Source organism: Buteo buteo, chromosome 9 (assembly GCF_964188355.1).
Source record: "Buteo buteo chromosome 9, bButBut1.hap1.1, whole genome shotgun sequence".
Taxonomy (NCBI): domain Eukaryota; kingdom Metazoa; phylum Chordata; class Aves; order Accipitriformes; family Accipitridae; genus Buteo; species Buteo buteo.
In genome coordinates, this window is record NC_134179.1 from 9,936,660 (window position 1) to 9,958,479 (window position 21,820).

At 53.0% G+C, this 21,820-nt stretch overlaps 1 protein-coding gene across 3 annotated transcripts; it reads right to left on the reverse strand.

Annotated features, from left to right (window-relative positions):
- Nucleotides 1–300: 300 nt before the first annotated feature.
- MERTK (MER proto-oncogene, tyrosine kinase) lies at nt 301–21,109 on the reverse strand. 3 transcript variants are annotated; one of them, XM_075035313.1, is made up of 19 exons: nt 20,987–21,109; nt 16,915–17,278; nt 16,520–16,620; nt 16,101–16,274; nt 14,942–15,028; nt 14,148–14,263; nt 11,480–11,663; nt 11,022–11,173; nt 7,731–7,881; nt 7,233–7,386; nt 5,745–5,830; nt 5,541–5,636; nt 5,155–5,235; nt 4,748–4,840; nt 4,486–4,604; nt 3,414–3,523; nt 3,054–3,213; nt 2,526–2,662; nt 301–868 (listed from the first exon to the last, which is right to left on the reverse strand). In XM_075035313.1, the coding sequence occupies exons 1-19, from the start codon at nt 21,054–21,056 to the stop codon at nt 358–360; spliced, it is 2,946 nt and encodes a 981-aa protein (XP_074891414.1). In that variant the 5' UTR covers nt 21,057–21,109; the 3' UTR covers nt 301–357. The 3 variants fall into 3 exon arrangements, with proteins under 3 accessions (XP_074891414.1, XP_074891415.1, XP_074891413.1); XM_075035314.1 differs by having other exon boundaries at nt 7,233–7,353; nt 7,731–7,884; XM_075035312.1 differs by having other exon boundaries at nt 7,731–7,884.
- Nucleotides 21,110–21,820: the final 711 nt, after the last annotated feature.

Genomic DNA, 21,820 nt, shown 5'->3' on the forward strand with positions numbered 1-21,820 from the left:
TCACCGTTTGGTGCTGGCGCAGCCTGGATGGCGGGAGGCCATCACCACATGGGGTGCCATAGGGGGAGCTCACCTGTGCCCGCACACCTTGGCACCGTCCACCCCAGCCACGCTCTGTCACCCCTGGGGAGGTCAGGGGCCACCCCTTACCTGTGAGCCATGGGGAGCTCAAATACCAAAGCCTCCCACGACAGAAAACCTAATTGTTTTAGCATTTAAGTACAAACCACCCTAACTTCAGCCCAGGAAAGAGCTATGGGGAAGAGCCAGACTCCGCCATGACCATCATGCAGGAAGAAATAAAAGAGACGACTGTTTATTAAAATATACCCTCTCTGTCCTTTTCTCTGAGCCCATTTACACCCCACTCTGCGCAGGCTCCCCCTTTCCCAGCAGCACTTTGGAGTCCTCCGTGCAGCTATCGGCGCAAGGCAGCTCCGGCACGAGCGAGCTGCCGGCGGGCAAGGTGCTGGCCTGGGTCCACTCTGAGCCCTCGCCGGCCACCCCGTTGGGCAGCAGCGGGACGTAGGCCTCCTCTGCAGGGCCGCCAAGCTGCTCCTCCAGGACGTACCTCGTCCCCCATTGTTCATTGTGGTGGACATCCACAGCCACCAGTGCCTTCTCTGCTCGGGGGGAGCAGGGCTCGGCAACGTCCCCGGGGTCCAGATCAGAGTCCACTTGGGGGAAGCCTGAATCCTGGGTGGAGTCTGGGCTCTCCTCGGGCAGGCTGGTGTTGATGTATATGATGTCTCCGGATCCCCTGACTGTGGGCAGGTTTTCCAGCAGCTTCTCCAGATGGACCTTCAGCTGCGAGAACGTCGGGCGGGTGGTGGGGTTGGCTCTCCAGCACGCAGACATTATTTCATACCTGTAAATCAGGTGACGAGCATGGTTATTGCAGAGGATGTTGCCAGGCACTGGGCTAGGGCATGTATGGGGGTTAATTCCCTGCTTCTCTCCAAACTGGGTAAGCCCTGAGCCGCTTTGCATTGAAACAAAGCAAAACCAACTCCCCCCGCTTAGGCTGTTTGCCCAACGGCAGGGATTGATCAGCTCAAGCTGCTGTTGGAAGTCTTTTCTGGTGCCTGGCACTCACTGAGGGTCAGGCAGAGGCAGCCAGCTGCAGCCCTGTGATCTGCTCCCTGGGGGAACATCCCAGTTCTGCTCCCAGGACACCGAGTCCTTCTCTTGTCCTTCCTGCAGGTGCCTGTTCCCAGGCTGGATGTCAGGGCACACTGGAAACTCCCAGCACCTCCCTGCAAGCATGTCACTGCTGGGCACACGCTGCCTCCCCTGCCCTCTAGCAGGCTAGTTCCCATAAAAGGTTTCTTTGCCACTTCCTTCAGGGACAGGCGTTGGAGAGGGGCCTTGTAGGAACCGTTGTGTGACTCCGAGCCATGACGGGGTTAAACATTTTTGGCTGTAATGGCACCGGAGAAAAACTCAGGAAGAAAACAGGAGAAAAACCCTTGCTGAGCTGCTCAGAAATGCAAAGTTTTGAGCTTTCCACATTTTCCCTTTCCAGGTTCATAGATTTTAGGCACTGAAGAGTCCTGGGTAACTAGAGGGAGTTTTGTGGGGCAGAGATCATGACCAGCCAAGACCTTCTGGCCAAAACTATCTTAATAAAAAAAAAACCAAAATAAAACCAAAAAAACCTAAAAAGTCTGATTCCTCCACCACGAACTGCAGAGGGCACTGCTCCTGTCCCTGCAGGACCAGCGAGGTGACCTCGGTGCTTCCCACCCACCTCACGCAGCCGGCTCCCAACAACCCAGCTCCTCAGCCCTCTGTGCCAGCCCTGCAAGCACATCGCTTTCTCCTGGGATATTTGTTGGGATTTCTGTGCACCTGTTTGCCTGGAGTTAAGAAGATGCTTTTTCATCCCTGGGTGATACGCTGCTCTGGGATCTGGCTTTCATGTGGCACGTCAAAACTTGGGAGATCATGCAAATATTAAGGGTTTTGAAGTTTTTGTTTCTGTGCTACTTTTATTTAAAATTTGACCCACACCATTCCAGCCAGCTTTCCTCTGAGAGCTAACCTGCATGTGCGTTCTTGTAAGCTCCCTGCTTGTCAACCCCACAAGGAAGAAAAGGTTAAATCCTTGCCATTTTTTAAAAAATCCAGTCTTTAATAACTGTTGTTTCCGAGGGCTGTGGGAGAAATGGAGGGGGAGAAGCAGAAGGTGACTCCTCCCTCTCCAGTACAGACCCGTCTTACTCCACTTGGAGAGGCTGGTTTGCAGCAGGTGGGAGCACAGGCATGCTGGAACGGTCTTTAATTGCTCTGTGATGCACAGCTTTGCAGGCTTTTGGCCAAATTTAGTGCTAAGCCACAAATCCACAGCACAAGTAGTTGTGTCCTTAAAGAAAGGACATCAGCAACTGAGAGCCGCAAAGCACAAAGAGCAGCACCCCACAGAAACCACCTCAGCTAAGGGCAAGCGATACACAGGTCATCTGCAGGCAGACAGAGAGCAAACAGGCTGCGCTACAGCCCAGAAACAGGGTTACAATACTCACAGCTCATCCAGGCAGTCCTCGGGCTTCTTCAGGCGCTGCCCGTGGAAGAGGTACTCGTAGATCTCGTGGTTCTGCACTCCTGGGTACGGCGTCATCCCTCGGGTCGCTATCTCCCACATGGTAACGCCAAATGCCCACTGCGAGGACAAAGGGAAAGCATGCTGAAAGGACATTTCCAGGAGGAATGAATGAATCTTTTCATGGGGAAAGGTCACTGCCAAGCGTCCACTGGGCCCTCACACAATGCTACGAGTTGTCGCTCGAGTCCTGCCCTCCCCAAAATTGGTAATAATAAGCAATGCCACAGAAGAGGCGAGTGGCCCACTCAATAAACATATTCCAGGAGGCTGGGCAGGCAGCGAAAGGTCAGTGCGTCCTGTTACTAACAGCCTCCTGCTCGTCTGGCTTTGCACTTCCAGCGTACAAGAACAACCGTAACAAAGTGTGGCAAGGGTGGACGACTCAATCCAGGGATCAGTCCCCATCTCTCGCCTCCTGCCGCCTGGCTGCCCAGCCACGTGCACCTACCACATCGCTCTTGGTGGTGTAGACGCGGTCAGCCAGGGACTCGATGGCAATCCACTTCACTGGCATTTTTGCTATTCGGCCCTGACGGTAGTAATCACCACTGTAAATCTTCTTCGACAAACCAAAGTCTGCCACGCACACCGTCATATCATCCCGTAACCTGTCAGGCAGAAACAGGGATGGCAAGATAGAAAGGTTTGATGTGCCAAATTCTGAAGCAGAAACCTGAGGCTGAGCTCTTTTCCCATGTCTCTCAAGACCAAGGGAGGTTTTATTGAAGGAAGCGCAGTCATGCTGTAAACCACAGGGCTTCCACTGGTGCTTATCTATCCAGGATGAAGCAGAGGGAAACAAACTCACATGCAGTTTCGAGCCGCCAAATCCCTGTGGAGAAAGTGCCGACTGCTCAGATACTCCATGCCCAGGGCGATATCGACCATGAACTTCACCAGTGTCTGCAGGGGCACAAACTGGGAAGGGAAGGAGCAGGTTAGACAGTGGAAGCCCTTTGGGAAGCATGTTTGGTTTGATCTGAAAGGCTTCCCTGTCCAGGGCTGCCGGCTGACTTCCTAGTGGTCTCACTGGCCTTGGAGAGCACCAGAAGCCCACAGCAGCAGCCACTGTGGCCCCTCTCATCCCTGTTGGGCTAAGGCCCTCAGACTGTAAGATTTATTGAATCACAAGCCCGCAGGAGCTGCAGATGCGGGGACAGTTCTTTTAGCAATAACCCCAAGCACTGTCTGTCTGACAGGCTGTGCTGCTGGCCAGAAGAGCCCATCGCAGCAAACCACATCTCGCTGTGGTTTGCTGTAGCAGTGGATACCTTTCCCATCCCTGTCTCCTCCTTCCACATCTCTGGAGTGCAGCCTGCAACTAGACATTGCTTCCTTCTTGCCTTTCCCACTGGCTGCCTTCAGATCATGTATTTTCGGCTAGAAAACAGCTCAGCAGAAAAGGACCCTGGCATAGAGCAAGTTGACCATGGTTATAGGGCAGTGCGCATTTGTGCCAACAAAGGCCAGCCTTGTAGCACGCTGCACTAGCAAGAGCGCAGTCAGCAGGTCAAAAGAAACTATTCTTCCCCTTAATTTGGCACTGGTGAGGCCACATCTGGGTGCTGTGTCCCATTTGGGGCTCCTCAGTAGGAGAAAGACATGTTGGAGCAAGCCCACAGGAGACCACTAAGACAGAGCTGGAGGAGATGGTGTACAAAGAGGGGCTGAGATAGAGGGCCTGGAGAAGGGAAGACGAGAGTCTCACAAGCTTTTGTGGAGCTGGATCCCACCACTGCCACCTGACAAAGGCAGGAAGCAGGACTACAACCAAGTCCTCTTATGTTCTCAAAAAACAAAGGCAGATTTGTCCCCAAAAGAGGCACAGTCCCACCTTGCTCCTTGCAGACTTGGGGCCCTCTGCTCCCCGTGCTCATTACCTGGGGGGCCATCTCCAGCCGCGAGCGAAGCAGGAAGCTGTGCAGGTCACCGTATTTCATGAATGGGAGAATCACCATAGGCTTGGGGACCTGCTGGGAGCTCAGCTCGATGCACACACCTGGAAAACACAGACAGGTTGCACAGCCCTGTGTGCAAAGGCATCACACTCCCCCCGCAGACATCTGTGCGGGACCCGAGCACTCCCCGGTCCGTCTCCCCAGCCCAAATCCCAACTGGAGTGCAGGGAGTAACAGCCCATACCTAGGAGCTTGATGACATTGGGATGGTCGAAGTCCTTCATGCATGCTGCTTCACTGAGGAACTCTTCTATCTCCCTTTGGGAAAAGTTATCCACTGGGAAGCAGAGAAAAAGGAGGAGGTTCAAAAGCTCAAGAACTTTAACACCCCAAATCACTGCTGCCATCTCCCTTCACAGCACAGCTCCTGCATGGGTCAGGGGGAAGGCACCACCAGCATGTCTCTGCCACCCTTGGCTGTCTGATATGAGTGCCCCTTCCTGACTGGCACCAGGAGCTGTGGCAGAGAGGCCAGCATCCCCACAAAATAGTGCCAGGGTGCAGAGAGAGCACCTCAGATGGGTAGCAGGAACGCCAGCACCCACTAGAACAAATAACATCAAGTTCTGTGAGGCCAGGGTGATGACTTACACTTCATGGTCTTCACAGCCACCTTCTGCGGGGTGCCTTCGGGCTGGCTGAGATGCCCCTCCATCACTGACCCAAACTCCCCTGCACCATGTGAAAGAAGCAAACACTTTATCCACAGCCCAAAGCACCACCCTTCAGGACACCACTACATCCTTGAATATCTGAAGTGCTCTAAGATGGAGACCTCGTCCCCTAAAGGCTACAGGGGAGGCTTATGTCTCACCAGTGGCAGAAGGAGGACATGAACCCAGGGGTCCTGGCACTTGGTCATCTTGACCCACCATCTCCCCCACATCCCCTGGGCCTGGAGCTGGGGGATGATGTAGGTAACAGTGGCAGTCCTTGCCCTATATGTCCATCACCAGCTCTCCAGCCCCGACACTCACCCTCTCCCAGGACCTTCCCCAGGCTGAGGGCATTTCTGTCCACGACGACATCCTGCAGCTTCTGCTGGAGCTCGCTGCTGACTCCCAGGCTGCCCACTGTGGGAGAGGGGAACAGGAGCTCAGGTCACCTCCAACCTGCAGACATATTGCTGCTGCGATATCCCCATCAACCTCCTTGCAGAGGGATTAAAAAAATATACTTACATGTAAGTTCAACGGCTCTCCGGCAGTAGGACTTCTTGGCTGTGTAGTTCACTGCCAGCTCCAAGTCATTACTGCTGAAAGCGTTCCTGGCGGGACAGAAACAGACCCTGCTGGGCCACGTGCGGCTGCCTCTCTCCTGATGAAGGAACTGCCGCTGCAGGGGCAGGCAACCACAGTGCTACTGGGGGTATCGGTAGTAAAGGAGGAAATGTACATTCACCCTAATCTTTTTCATTTCCCTCCTACTGGATCAGTGCCATTGCTTACAACGTCCGAGCAAAACAGTCACTTGATAAACAAGGCTGATCTGTCAAGGAGTGAGTCACAGAGGTTTTTTGGGGAGGAAATGGGATACTCATTTCCTACTCAAAGAGTGGTCTGTACCAGTAGGAATATGGTGCCCAGATCTACCACCTCCTAAAGCGATCTCTGGCCCGATGCACAACTCCAGCCTGTCAATGCTCTCTGTTAGCATGTGCAACCCCCATTGGTTAGCCAAAAAGAAACTAAAGGGAGCTTCACACCATGGCCCCAAAAGGGTGGTGATGGGCATGCTGCTGGCAGATGCTGTGCGACCTCTCTGGTACAGGGCCATGCAGAGGTCCAGCTCCAGGGAACAAAAACACAGCAGATGCTCAAGAGCTCCCAGGAAGCTAGCACCACAAGGAAAGAGCAACAATGCTACACCAGTTAGGAAAGGCATCCTTACATACTACCAGTTTCCAAACTGGGATGGGGGTGGTGTCATGGGAGATGAGAGTAGGTGGGATTCCTTCACCAGCTCAAGAAACTCCCTTACTGAAAAGATGCTCTTCCAAAGTAGTTAATTATATCACATTTCCAGTTTGGCAGCAGACACCCAAGTGATAGCGCTTATAAGAGAAGCTGCTAGCAGCACAGTTGTTTAACAAAACCAGTAGCACAGGGCAGTTAAATGCCACTTAGAAAGTCACACGGGTGAGTGAGTAGCGTTGGCTTGTTGTAGCAGAAAACAGCCCTTTGTCTGCATTATTAAAACACCACTTATGCAGTCCAGTGGCAGTCTCTCTGCTTGGCGGGGCTGGTGCCATGCTTAGCCATGGGACCAAGACAGATCTGGCGTGTGACGAGGCAGGAGGGGTTTCTCTAGGCCACAGGATATTATACATCTCTGCTCTCTCACCTCTGTGTCAAAATGCTGAGGCCACCCTCCCATACCAAGTTGCACAAGCTTACTTCCCCTTAAAAATAGGAATAGTGAGTGGAAGGTGAACTGCTGGGCTAAGGAAGGGAGGGGAAGTACCGTCACTGCGGTAAAAATACACTTAGTCCCTCACCACGGGCATAAAAAAATGCCATTTGTGGCAACGACATCAGTACGGGAGACAGAAATCTTGTCCCAATCTCCAGCATGGGCTGCTGGCCATCCAGCCCGCCTGCCTGTGCCCCACGCACCTGTGACCTGCTCAGCTCGGGGCACATCTGCAAGCTGTTTTCCCTTCAGCTTACCCGTATTTTGTTTCCACACATCTTTTCTGGATGACCACGGACAAGCAGAGGATCAGCCCGACAGCAATCGTCCCGCAGATAAAGCCCAGGGCTACAATAAAGGAGTCCGCATTCCCAGATGCTGGAGTCGAAGAGGGAGCTGAGGTTATTAACCCTAAGAAGATATCCCATTAATGGAGCTGGTAAAACAGTCAGCCTGCAGCACCCGGGGATTGGGGGAGGATTTCCCAGGGGCTGAAACCAAACCCACTAAAGCCCAAAGGGTTACACAGGAGAAGAGGGCATGAGGACCAAGGCTGCATGTGGAGAGCAAGTCTCTCCTGGCCACCAAAGCATGCTGAAGGTCCCAGATTCTTGGCCAATAGCCTGGCCGACTGGGAAAGTGTCTGAAGGAGGATGGAGAGATGCCAAATGGCCTTGACCAGGCAAGGAGAGTGTGCTTCCCCATCATCCTCCCCTGCACCCACGCTGCACTGGCAGGGACGGCCATCTCCTTACCGCTGCCAGGGATGAAGACCTCCACCGGGCTGCTGAAAGGTCCCACTCCCCCTTTGGTGATGGCAGCCACACGGACAGAGCAGGTGGCATTGGTGGCCACCACGGGCAGGACGGCCACGCTGGTGTTCGGCTGGGCTTCAGTGGAGATGTTCTGCTGGAGAGAAGAAGGGAAGAAAAGCCTGGGCTGGGGGAGACAGCAGCCCATCCCTACAGCAGGAGGGAAACCCAGAGATTTATTGAGAATTGTCTCCTCAAACTTCTGTGTTGCTTTGCTTTCACAAGCCCAGAGGAAATGCAGCACCAAACTATTTATGGAGAATAATAGCCCTGCCTGCAAGCGCCGGATGGGATCTGGAAAGGGGCTGAGCAGAGTTTCCCATTCAAACCTCATGCCACTGTTGCTCTTTGCTTGTCAACAGCAGCAGGACCAGCAGCCTGAGCCAGAAAAGAGGCAGGAAAGCGATCTCGCAAGGGAGGGGGAAAGGCATTTCATGCACTGGCAGTAACATGGATTTTGACCCCTAGCCTTCATTGCAGTCGGCTTGGCCAGTGGAGGCTCATGCCCCTCTTCACTGCCGGCCAGGGATGCCCACGGCTCGTGCCGCTCAGCACCCACAGAGCCTCGGCGCTCGCCACTGCCGTTCCTCCGCAGAGCATCTCTGACTGCTTCCAGCTGCAGCACTGCTGGCTTGATCATTCAAGTGCCCAGCCACAGAAAGCAGATCTTAGGGCAGATATTTTCTGACTGTGGTTTTTCTGTCAAGCTAATAATATTTTCATTTTTAAGGGCGTGTTTCCTTGCCTGGTAACATGGCAGGAGACAGCATGCTCCATGGCACAGACCTTTCTCCTTGGTAAAAAAACAAGTGAGTCTTTTCCTGCAAATTCCCTGTTGTTTCCTAGACTCCTGCAACTGAGAAAATGCCTGCTGCTGCTCCCTGCTGACCCCCAGCTGCAAAACAGCTGGCCAGCGGTACCCAAAACATCTGGAGGGCTGCTGTGGCCAGCAGAGCCCAGCTCCTTACCCTAGCTGAACATCACATGGATGAGCAAAAGCAGCAGCCGAAGGGAATCGGTGGGCAAGGAGGAGGAAATTGGAGCTCCTCAGAGGGAACCAGTTTCTGTTCATAGTCATAAAAAAACCACAGAACTGGATGTGAAACACACCCCAACCCCAGGAGCGTGTCTGCACCATCGGGCAGCGGCGTGAGCTGATACCCGCTGCTGCCTCCGCTCCCACACTCCTGCTTTCCTCCCACCTCATGTTCATGCCATCCTTCATCGGAAACGCACACGAGATCTTGTCCCCGCTGCCAACTTAAAAATGCACCGGGATCCTTTCATATCACAGATGGCACTGCTGTGTCATCTGAGGACAGAGCCCAACTGATATCAAACAGACCGTGGAGAGCATGAGCACACTGGCAAAGCAGACAGTCATTCTGGCAGGACAGAACTGCCAAAGTTAATGTTTTTTTAAGAGTCTTGCGGTAGCTGAGGAATTTCTTCACGTCTTAGCTCCGGCAGCCTTGGGTCAAACAAGTACTGCTGGTTTAAGAATAAAATAAAGCAACTTTTTTGAAGTTTTTAAAATAGTTTTCAAGCTGGTTGTGGAGAAAAGGAGGCCTGCAGGTGGCCCTGCTGACACAGAAATACGGGACACCCCCCTCCACCCCCAGCCTTTATCGTGCTGGGGTTGTTAAACAGATGGTTATTTTGGGGTATTTCATATTTAGCCTGCCCAGGACCAAAACTCAGAGACTTTATTTCTGAGAAATCAGAGCTCCACTTGACAGAAAGCACGTTGCTCTTCTGCTTCAAACTGTCTGTCCATCAGCTCAGGGGACCCTTGGGGGTACATGGGGGAACAGGGCACTGCACCAGCCCGTGGTGCTCTGCAGAAAGGTTACAGCACAAGCTCAAGCTGTTCCCGTGCCTCTTAATTCTGCAACAGCCCTTATAAAAAGGCATGCTGGCCCCTGCCCTTGGCTGGCTCTGACACGTATTTTTGCCTTCCATATAACCTGGAGGCTAACAAAACAAATCAGCAACAAACACAACTGCTTCCTTCAGTCTGCAAGGAGCCAGGGTCCCTTGCACAGCTACCTCCCTCCTGAGCTCATTCCCCACTAGAGGGGTTTTTTTGAGCCTCCTGGAAGCCAGCATTAATGAGAACAGTTATTGACCAGGAACCCAAGCAGAAATTTCACCCCATAAGCATTTGACTGGGGAAATTTATAAAAAACAACAACAAAAAAAGACAGTCTCCCAGGGTTTAAAGGGCAAGTCCTGTTTTTCGCTTTCTGCTTGAGAGACGACAAATATGTCAGCATATTTTTTTTCCATGCTAGTCACAAGACCATAATATTGTTTCCCTGACTTCACTCGGTCTGGATCTATACATGCTCTTCTTCAGAGGCGCAAAAGGAGAACAGAAAATGCAGCATCCTGCAAAAAATAGGGTGTGAGTCACTTTTTCCACATCGGATTCAGGCTGTCAGTGCCTCTCTGTGCTTTCAGCCTGGGACAGAGGAAGACCAAACCACAGTGCAGAGGCGACAGCTGGATACATCTGCGCAATTATCCAGAGGCTCCCTGACCACTGGCAGAGGCTGGATGGGATGCTCTTTGGCCCAGCAGCTGAGATGTGCCAGGACTGTCCAAGAGGTCAGGCCAACCTCGCCCTAGCAAATTCCTGAAGGCTACTTCCCAAATCCTGGGAAAGGCAAGCAAGGTTGCGCCAGATGACTTCATATGCTCATGGACAGGCCCTCAGCCCCAAAATGTTCCTTGAGCTATGAAACTCTGTGCCATGGCTTTGCAGATGAGTTAATGCATGGAATAAATCCCATCTGAGTAAGGAACGACTCAAAACCCAGGGAACGAATTCTCCCAAACACCTTATGATCGACTCCATTGCTGAAAGTGCCAAGAGATGCTGCCAAACCTTGACTGCCACTCCAAAGGCCATACCAAAGATTGTCAACACCAGGAAGAGCATCTCAATTCTAGTTTAGAGAGTAGGAGCTGTGGTAGCACACCTCTTGTCTCCTTCATGCAGAACTGCTTAGTCACAATATTAAAGACTTAGGGCATTACCATGAGTTACATAAACACACGAGAGAGAGACTACTTGTATTAAAAAAGCCCAGATGAAAGCACAAGGCAGCAGACAAATAAGCTCAGAAAGAATATACGGAAGCACCAAGACCAAACTGGACATCCCTGCTTGATGCCTGCTGGGATTTTTTCTAGGTTTTAGCCATTCTTCCCCATTCCCCAATGACTTACCAACTCCTTGGAGTTCTGCCACCTGTACCAGATGTGATAGCCCTGCAGTTCCCCATGGATCTTCCCCAGGGGTGGCTTCACCCATCGGATCTCCACAGAGGAGATGGATTCATTGAATGACACTGTGACGTTCAGTGGTGGGGTGGTCGGAGCTGCAGGAATCAAAGAGAAAGAAGGTGAGGGGAGCCAGGTGGATGGGTGCAAAGACATGGTAGGCTGCTGGAAAATGAGCTGTAGCTCATTCAGAAAGCGCACTGTATTTCCTACAGCCTTTACTATTTCCAGCAGGTGACCGCCCATGGGTAAATTTCCTTTCCCCAATCAACAGAGTCGAGATGTCCCACCCCGTAAGCAACCATGACTTTGGACCAGCGTCTCATCCAGAGAGTCCTGCACAAAGCACAGCTGCGCGACCGAGGCAGGGAAACCATTCTCAGTCTTCGCTACTCATTTCCTACCTCCCTCAGTAGTGCTGGCGGTTATCCAGGGGCTAAATGCTGACCAGCCGACTTCATTCCTGCAGGAAACGCGGATGTTATAGTCTGCCATGGGCCCCAGCTGCTGGATGTGATACACGTGGGGAGGCACCGAGGTGTTGAAGAGCAGAAGTGAGACGTTGCTTTGTGGAACAGCTTCCTTGACCTTAATTGAAAAATCAGTCCACAAACAGGGATTAGTCAGCAGCAACCTGCAGGGTGAGATGCATGGCAGGAATTTTACATCTGTAAACAGGATCCAGAGCCCTGCCTCCTTCCAAACACTGGCAGGGCCTTGTTCCTGCATGGTGGCTCGTCTCTGCTGAGCAGAAAGCTGATGGCAGGCCATTCACGGGGCCCAGGGCGAGGACTCCAACAGACGCAGAGAAGAAAGAGTTGCTGTGGGGACACGGCAGAGATGTGTGAAATCGCCATCACCGCGGAAAGGAGGAGGGAGGGGTGATTTGCTCTTTCTTGTGGGACGGAGCAGAAGGAGCACCCAGTAACATTACCAGGCAGCGAGTCCCAAACAAACAAAGTCCTTTCTCGTGCAGCACATCATTAGACAGCAGGACTTATTGCCATCAGATGTTGCAGGACTAATCACAGACCTCATCAGACTCCATCATTACATTTAGCAGCATGGATGAATTCAACATACTAAAAACAAGTCATGCTTTTTACACAAAGAGAAATTAGTCTCTCCCCAAAGGGCTGGCTATTGAGCACCCATGTAGCTGCCCACAGCCAGCCCTTGCAGTTCTCCAGAAAGCATCTCATTTCGTGAGAAGCACCATGAGAGTGCCCTGGGCCGGGACGGTGGAAGGAAAGAGGGAAGAGCAAGAAGGAGGGATGCCAGCGCAAGCGAGACAGTTAACTCAGAAGACAACCCACAGGATGTGTTTCAGCATGAACCACAATCAGAAGGTCATACAGTCCTCTCTAAAGCCTCTGTGCATGGTTTTGGGGTGGCAGGAGACCTGTCCTTCTGCTTAAGCAACTTGAGTATTCCCCTGGCTAGCTCAGGATGCTCAGGACAGTCTCAGCACCAACACCAGCAGTATTTGCCAGCCAAAATGAAAGAGAATAGCCTTCAGCCTCATAAAGCTGAGAAGGTTCCCAAGCCATCGCTAGATGCTTTGAGGGAGGTGAACAGTGATCAGATGAACATGCAAGCCACTCCTGAAAGCACCACTGGGACTGCCTGTTCTCCTGAGCATGAGGCCCAGCTCGGCTATCTCAACCCTCAATTTGTCTTCTGGAGAGAGTCCATCAAATTAATATTTTTTTTTTTTTAAATTGGGCTTTTTGCAAACTTAGTTTGAACTTGGCAGGTGTGACAGCAACAGCTTCCCTTTTAAGCACCAGCGTGCTCAGAAATGAGTCACTTGGTCGGTGGGCCATGCTACCCTAGTGAGGGGATTATCAAAGGGGACAGGAGCAAAAAGGCTTAGTCACAGCTGTGTTTTTGCCAGAAATCATGTCTTGTTTTCCAATTCAAAAGGCTATTTCCTAATGACAGACTGTGAATGTTAAGTCATAGGAAATTCCTTGGCTCTCCACCCCACTTCCTGAGCTCCAGCTGGAAGGCAGCAGTGGATGTGGCGCTAATATTAGCTCTGGTACCTTTCCTCCCTGTAAATCCTTTCACTTTTACCTGGCTTCAAACATTGCCTCTCTCCACGTGTTACCTCAGCCAGAGTATAGGTTAGCTAGTATAAAAAACACATCCACAAGAGGGCAAGCAATGGGCTTGAACTGTGAAACCCAGCAAAGTCAAACAGATAGAGCAGGTAGAAACTACTTGCAGGGCTGTACCCTGGGGTTGGCATTCCCTGACTTGTCCAGGAGACAGGCAACCTCTCAGCTCCTTCTCAGTACAAAGCTCCACCTCCAAACCCCAGTGGGAAGGCTGCTTGGTCGGGAAATGTTTGACCAGGCGGTAAAAGTAGGGACAAGCATGTGCCTGCAGCAATTCAAGGCTTGCAAAGTCTCCCAAAGAGCTACCTGGAGCAGTTCTGGGCATCTCCCCATGAAGAGTCATGACAACCTGACTGTCTTGCTCGAGGAGAGTGATTCTTGCGGCTCACTCCCGCATGCTTCACAGGCATGAGCCCAGATGGGCTCTTCCAGGCAGGTGGCTTGCCTGTTCCCATCGCCCCTTGTTTCTCCCCCCACTCGACCACGCCGCTCCCAGGACAAAAGCCTGCTTCACGTTCCCTGAGTCAGTCTCTCTGTGGGACACCTTCCACCAACTAACCCCCAGCACAGCGGGCAGAGCAAAGCTGCTTTTTGTAAGCAGACACCACCAAGCTGGTCCGTCTCCAGCAGCTCCTTCCAAGCCTCCTGTCCGCCTCGGCAGTGCTCCGGCTACCCCAGGTCCCAGCGCCTGTGGACTGCTTGCTGCCCAACTTGGACTCCACAACATAGTGCTGCCACAAATTCCCCAGCCACCTGGACCACAGGGTGCGGGTGGGACAGCGTGCCAGCTTCCCCTTTTAAACCCACTGGAAAAGTCCAACTCAATTTGCCTAAACCAATAGCATGGTCAAATCTTTGCACTTCATGCCAAACAACACTGATTTCCACCTGCCTTGGAGTATCCATGTGAGGGAAGGTTGCAGGGGCAAGGGGAGTTATGGATGCTTACCTGGACACTGCAGCTGTACAAGGCAGAGAATGCATCAAAGCCCGGCACCCAGGATATCACGATACTGTGGGCCGTTCTGTTGAGGACATGCACGCTGGTGGGTGCAGATGGTATTCCTGCAGGGAAAAGCCAAGGGCAGTCAGCTGGAGGCCTAAGCACAAATGTAGCACATCTGGCTTCCCTCTGGCAGCTCCCAGGGCTCAAACCAACTCTGCATGAACCCCAGGTACTGCCCTGGCTACAGCCACAATGGCATCCTTTATCAGTGTACCGTGGATGTCTCAGACCACCAGACAGGGAAGCAGAAAAAAGTCATTTGCAGAACTATTTTGATCATGATCTATATTTGTGAGCTGAAACAGCACTCTGGGTTGCTTAGAGGCAATGACATATTTCGGGGAACACCTTCCTTGCATTGCCAGAGTGGGTCCCGTCTGGAATGTCGAGAATTTCCACCGTTTCCTATGGAAAACTGCGAGCACTGCCCTGGTTGTGAAGGAAGGAAAAGAGTGATACAGCCCTTCCGAAACCCGCTCTGGGGCTGACAGTTCTGCTTTCAAATGTGATTTTTGGTGCTTCCTCCCACAGCGGTGATACTAGGATGACAGAACCGCACTGGGTGACTGTTCTACTATGTGCATCCCACTTGATTTTAAATAGTTTTAAAATGAGGAAAAATAAGTACAGGAGTCCTAAAAACACTAGAATGAGTGCTTGGGAGTGTGGAGACCAGGACAGCTCCTTCTTGGACACAGGTACTCAATAGGTAAGGTGAGCATCACTTTCCCTCTTACCTTTCACGTTGACCTGCCCCGGGTTGGATGCAGTCAGCCCTTTACTGTTGTGAGCCTCACAGCTGAACAGTGTTGTTTCATTAAGACCTGCAGGGGGAAAAACAAGGGCCTGTTCACTGGACCTGCACAAAACGTCCAAATCGCACCAATTCTCCACCTGCTGCTTATCGAAAACCCTCGTGGCTTCCTTTCTTGCACTGTTGCTTTATTTTTTTCCAGCAACACAAAAGACCTTCTATTTAGCACTCATCGCTTCCCTTCGTGGCATTTCTGTGCTGACTGTCTGGGGGCGACCCCTGCGATCCAGCTCACCCACCTTCCACGCTGCGAGCACGAGCATGCCGTCAGTGCCATCAGGACAGTACATTTCTACGGCACCATTGCACAACCTCCTGAGTAAGCATTTGTTTTGCGTTCAAAAAGGGAAAGGCAGAAAGCAGAAGAGCCCACCACCATGGCTTGAATCAGATGACTTATTGCTTTTCGAAGATTGCTCAAATCTCCCAGCTGATAATGGAGAACGACTGGTTTGGGGGCCACTGGAAATACCCGAGTGCAGACGGCTGCTTGTTTCCCCTGTGGTGTGGGCATGGCCTGTGTGAGATGACCCCGGGCAGCAACAGTGCTCAGGATTTTCATCTCATGGAAAGGACTTTTACTGGAGGTGCAGGGTTGTCCCTCCTGGGCACATTGCTTGCTGCTGCTGCAAGGTGGAGGGCTCGCCATGGCATGCTGGACATGCCGAGCGTTTGCTCACACCAGCAGCGGTGCCTCTCAGTATGACCGGGCTCCTGGGCCAGGAGGGGGACTGTTCAAATGACCTGACCTAGCATGTGCCAGCCGGATGCAAGAACATCCAAGAGGAATGAGTCATTTCTTCCGGCTTTCGCTGCCTTTTAAAGCCTGCCTTTGGACATCAAGACGAGTCAGTTATAGTCTGGCTGCTAATTAGCTAGTGGTCTTCTCCTCATGAGCAAAGCAAGAAATCCCTCCTCTCTTTTGCCTCTGCAGCAAAACTGTGATGGGTTTTATGTTACATGAAGGACTTTTCTCCCTGTGCTGCACCAGGCTGGCATGGAGACACCTTCCCACTCTGCCCTTCCTGGCAGCCACACAGAGGTATCCCAGCTGGCCATGGCAAGGACACTGCTGGGCTCACCTGGCACGGTCAGGACTGACGGGGAGATGTGGGGCTTTTCATTCACTTGGATGTTGTTGCGAAACCAATAGATCTCCACAGGCTCTGGTGGGCCCACGGCTTGGCATGTGAGGTTGAAGGGACTGTTCTTGGTGACATTCAGCTTCTCAGGCTGACGAATGAAGTGTGGGAGCCCTGCATGGACACAAGCAGAGAAGCAAGAGATTCAGAGAGCTCAGCAACACAGCCCTATCAACAATCCCAAACTGTCCTGCCAGGGGCTATGCCCATCTCCGGCAACAAGGCCCTTCCCATCCAGGACTCCCTGTTTCTGGGGGACAACTCACAGCTCCCAGATCACGGTCCCCAGGGCTGTCACTCAGCCAGGGCACAATGCTCCACACCTCCAGCACATCTGCCCTAGCCCTCCTCCAGCTCACCTTCCAGCTGCACCGAGATCGGATCTGACACCACCTCAGTGCCAGAGATATTGAGTTTGCAGACGTAGGAGCCATTATCCGAGCGCTGGGCGGCAAGGATGCTGCCAGAGAGAATGGAGACCAGGTCAGGGCTTTGGCAGGGAGCCTTGCCCCACACACGGCTCCTGCAGGAGGACATGGCGATAATGCCAGCCTGGGTGTGGGTTTCGATCAGTACCAACCACCCCACAGCACACACCAAGCAGAAGCTAGGCTTGCAAAGCCAGGCTTTGGGGACTAGGCAGCACCTGCCCATCCTAGTTCCAGTCCCAAGCCCCTGCAAGCTGTCCGGCCTCCCGTCCCTCCCCAGGAGCCAACGTGTAGGGCATTCCTCCAGGAAGGATGGCATCGGTTACCTGAAGGTGGAAGTCATTGTCACCTCCTCTTCGTCGGCAATCTCGAAGTGGCTGGTGGCGATGCGGTCCAGCACGTGCAGCTCCCTCCCATCCTTCCACAAGGAAATGCCCGGGGTCTCTGGCCTGAGCAGCAGCTGAGGTACTTTGATGGAGCAATTAAACGTGACATCCTTGTGCTCATTAATCACGATGTGTTGCACCGTGGGGTTAAACTTAATCTGTCCTAGAGAGCTGGCTGAGGGCTCGTCCTGGGGCTGCTCTGGGCTCCGGTGAGGCCAGTGACCAACAGTGGCCACGCTTCGCTCGTGGCGGTGGGACTCTGCCGACAGGTATGGCCTTAGACCTCGATTTCGGTCAGCGTCGTCTGCAAGAGAAGACCTTGGTTTTGTTACCCCCAGGCAGCAAGTGCCCCCCTCCAAAACGCTGCGAAGCCCCACCATTTTAATTAATAATTAAAGGCAGTTCATTTACAGATGCTCCAAAAATTCAAAATCTCTGAGACCTCTCGTAAGAGCCCCAAGAAGGAAACATGTAGATGGGGGCTGTCCCAAGACTGACTATGTACGAGCAGCACCTCCAAAAAAAGGCTTTTTAAAACAAATGGGAGCAGCTCAGGCTAAAGAAAGTGCTCAGCCACTTCTCTTTCAGCAGGAGAGAGGCAGGAGCTATTTCTGCTGCATCGCACCCCCGGGACTGGAATATAAAAGGATCCCTGGGCAGGCGGAATTTGGGACTTTACTCCACTAAACCCCTTTCAGGGCCTCATCTCAAGCATTTTCAGCTGCGGTAGAGAAAGAGTCCCCGGCAGGGATTTCTCTGATTTTAGGCTGTTTGCTGGTAATGCTGCTTCTTTCCCAGGACAGGGTGAGCTGCTCTGAAAGAGGGAGATGCTCTCTGAGTCAACTACAAATGTTTTTGCTAAGCTAAGTGCCTCCACCGAGCTGCTTTTCTCAGGAAAACAGCTGCAGATGGATGAAGAAATGCCTTCAGACGGTGTGTAGGAGCAGGCTGCTGTTTAGTGTTGTTCTCCCAGGGTCTTTTCCCAGACATTTTTCCCAAGGGAAGGCTATTTACCAGCTCTTTCTGAGGTCTTCGTGCCCCCGTCTACAAATCACCAAACATACCCAGTGCTGTAGTGGCGTTTTCCCCCTCCCTTCCACCACTTCCCACCCCAGCCACAAACAAGACGAAGAGCAGCTCCATGTAAAGCAATTCTCCCCAAACTAACCTGTGTATTTTTGAAGAGATAAGATATAGAGAATATAGCACAAGTAGATGCTTTTACTAGACCCTTTCCAAGCTTCCCGAGGCTTTCACAGGCATACAGAATTCCCAAGCAGAGTGGTAAATCTCCCTTGCTGCTTTCAGCAAGCAAAGGCATTGTGCCAGACAGGAATTTCAACTAAATTAATTTGCCTCTTCTGAATAAAAAACTGTTCACAATTTAAAAGATAATACTGCAGGTAGAGAGCACAACCTTTTTATTTAACTGGAGTTCAGCTGAGTTTGTTTTCAGGCAGGTCTTAGTCCTCAAACATCAAACAAGTTTTTAAAGCTACGTCATTACTATTGTGAGTAATGAGGCATGAACCTAGTGTGCTTTCCCGAGAGCCAAGAAACACAACCTAATTTTGAGGCTGGATATATTCCTTTGCTAAATTGCTCAGTATTTTTAACCCTCAAGAAATGTTACTTCTAGACAGAAATTTGAGAAGGGTTTTTAAGTTCTGCCCGGTCTGGGGGTGCAGAGGAAAGCACAGGGCTCTCCCTGGCTCTCACACAAAACAATGGGTTTCCCTTTCAGAAAAAAAAAAAAGACCCTAAGCTTTTCCAACCTGCTTCCTAAGCTTTACCATCCCAACACAAACAAAGGCCATGTGACTGCTGCAAAACGCAGCCTACTGCCATTTACTTGCGGGCCGGGTCACCAGCTCTCAAACAGGCAGCTCCAAAAAGATTTGCCAAATGCAAACAAGCGAGCGACCCCAAATCCCCTTCCCTCCCCGGCTCTTCCCAGAGGTTACCCAGGCTGGAGCCACTCGCTGCCTGGCACTATCCAATCTCAAAGAGCTGTTTTCATGCTTCATTTTGAAGCTTTCCAGCTCTGGCCAGAACAGCTCCCCCGGCTGGGACCCCTGGCCGGGGAGGACATGGATGCATGCTGGCGGTCCCTGCCCTTGGCAGGCACTCTGCCTGCTCTGGGATGATTTCTGCTCCCCCAGGCTGCTTCAGGTTTAAAGGCAATGAGCAAAGAGGATCTTAGCCTTCTACACTGATGAAGTGGAAAGAGGTGTTTGCTGGCCCAGGAATGAAATACTTTCCTCTCTGACTCATGTGACAACAGGAATTTCTCATATCCAGCACTGCCTTTGGGTACCCCTTCCATCCCCAGCTGTTTGGGATGTGGATATCTTCACCGTGTCTTTGAAGAGATCTGCCCACTGTGGCAGGACACCCCTCACCTGTGTCCAGAGCGATTTGTTTAGGCTGGCTCTAAAAGCCCACGCTAGAGCCAACGCGCTGAAAGCAGGCGTGCCTGCGTGAGTGCCTGCCACACTGGAGCAGCTCCCCTCGCTCACCGCAGCTTGGCCTGAGGGAAAAGCTGGCATGGAAATACATCCACTTACAAGCACAGTGCTGGTCTCTTGAAACACCAGGGATCACAGCAAAACTAAAGTGCTAGCAAAGACAGATCTTTCTGTGCAGCCCAGCAGGTCCCGCATGCCCTTCTCCATTACCAGCCTGGAGAATAAAGTTTTAACAAGAAAATCTGCCCACTATTAGAGGCAAAATACTTTATTATGGACAAAAAACAAAGCAGGGAGTTGCACACCTCGCAACTGAAACAGCAAGTAGTTCTGCTGCAGTCCCAGTGAGGAAGGTATTAGAAAACACCCAGGTCTGCCAAAAAGCTCCCTACATCCCTAGCCCTGGATTTCCCATTACTGGAAGTAATTCACCTGCTGACAACAGCTTTCTGCTCAGGCACTTGCAGAGTATATCTTTGCACCCAGACAGGGCAGGAGGAATGAAGAGCCCCTGCCTGCAGGTTCTCCTACCTCACCGTCCCCTGGGAGCTGTCAGAATTTAATTTCCCCTGGGGCCACACCTGACTTCCAAAGAGACTCTCAGGGCTCAAATACCTTTTGTATAAACCAGTCCAGGATTCTTGGTTAAATCCACAGCGAGCTCCCCCTCACTGCAGATTTCCACAGTGACAGAGTCAAGACTTTTGAGTCCACCTTGCCCAAAGCAAACACTGGCATTCCTGCCTTCCCTGCTAAACCCCATGTGCACACCGACTCCGAGACCGCCCAGCATCCCTGAGCACGGGCTACAAACAAACCCACAGCACCTCACAGCCTGCGACCAAATGTCGGGCAGCCCTGATGATGGCACACTTTAAGTCCAAAAACTACATCTACCTCTTTGCATTTCTTTTTGCAGGTAACCAAGCACGTGGAGCTGAAAAGCCAGCAGACTGACAGCACCACAAAGCACAGCCCTGTGCCACAAACCGCGGTGCTTCCCGGTGACTTTTCCCAACACCGGTACGCAGCTGGCTCACGGCTAACGGGATAAATCGCAGACCCGCTGATCTGTGGCAGCTTTTGGTCCCTGCCTGTCACAGCGTCCCCAGCAAGCAGAGGCACATCACATCAACAAAGTGGGACAGAGGCAGAGCAGAGGCAGAGCTGCGTCCCAGAACAGCAAAACTCGCGCTCTCTGGGGCTGGCAGAGAGGTGCTGCCGTCAGAGACCCCCAGCGAAATCACTGCTGAGCTTCCCCCCCCAGGATTTAAGCTTCGCTTTAGTCTGCAGGCCCAGCGAGCAGGAGAGGGGTGCGGGGGGCACTAGGGTGGCCACGCAACACCCCGGCCGCTGGCAGGGTGAAACGAAGCAGCATTTGCAGGTAAAATGCCCCGGACGAACACCCCTCGCCGGACCCCCGAGGCCCCCGCCGGCACCGGAGCAGCCCCGCCATCCCCGGGCCGTCCTGGACGCCCCCAGCCCGGGAGCCCCCCTCCGGGCTCCCCCTTCCTCCCCGCCCGGCGCCTTCCCCGCAGACTCACCGGCTCCGCCGCGGGACGGGCGCAGGGCCGCCAGCAGCGCCCAGAGCAGCGCCCACCGCCCGCCGCCCATCGCCGCCACCGTCCCCGTCCCCGTCCCAGCTCCGCCGCGCCTCGGCGCGCCGCCGGCGCGCTGGCCGCCCCGCCCCGGCCCGGCCCGGCCCGGCCCGGCCCGCCCCGGCAGGCACCGGCCCGCCTCCCGCCCGCGGGGCCTCGGCGTGGGGCGGGGGCGGGGACGGGGCAGCACCGGGACACGGTGCCCTGCGCTCCAGGGCTTCGGACCCGTCCCACAAGCCCCAGGAAGGGCGGCCCGGCAGGTGGCAAAGGTGCCCGGGCTTGGCCCCCGTAGGGTGCTGTGGTGCAAGCGCTGCTGCTTAGGAGAAGGAGAGCTTGTCTTTCCGTTGCCCGCGGAGGGACAACTTCTTTCCGCAGTGGGACTGGATTTATCTCCGGGAAGGTGTTTTAGGGCTGTGCTTGCACGTTCGGAGAAACAGCTCCTTTGCTCCCAGCCTCCCCTTCCTGCGCAGCCCCACACCGAGAAGGTGGGGGCATCGCCGCTGCCGGGGGGAGCAGGTCCCGGACCCCGTGCTGCAGGCTAGGAAGGGCACGGTGTGCTGAAAGCACCCTTCCTTCTCGTTTTCATGGAGGCAAGGAGGGGACAGAGACAAAAGCGAGCCACGATGAGAAAAGGAAGAAGACCCCCGCGAAACCAATGCGCAACACGAGCCAATTAATATAAAGAGTGAACAGAACACGTCTCCTGACGGCACGGGAAGGAAATGGGGGAGTTTCTGGGTATTCAAAACCTGACCCTAACGCTGGCCGTGCTTGAAGAGG

Coding starts and splice junctions, on each gene's coding strand:
- MERTK (XM_075035312.1), bottom strand. CDS start 21,056: ATGGGCGGCGGGCGGTGGGCGCTGCTCTGGGCGCTGCTGGCGGCCCTG. Junction 4,841..5,154: donor GGCTGTGAAGACCATGAAGT/GTAAGTCATCAC, acceptor TCTGCTTCCCAG/TGGATAACTTTTCCCAAAGG. Junction 3,214..3,413: donor TTGGCGGCTCGAAACTGCAT/GTGAGTTTGTTT, acceptor TCTGCCTGACAG/GTTACGGGATGATATGACGG.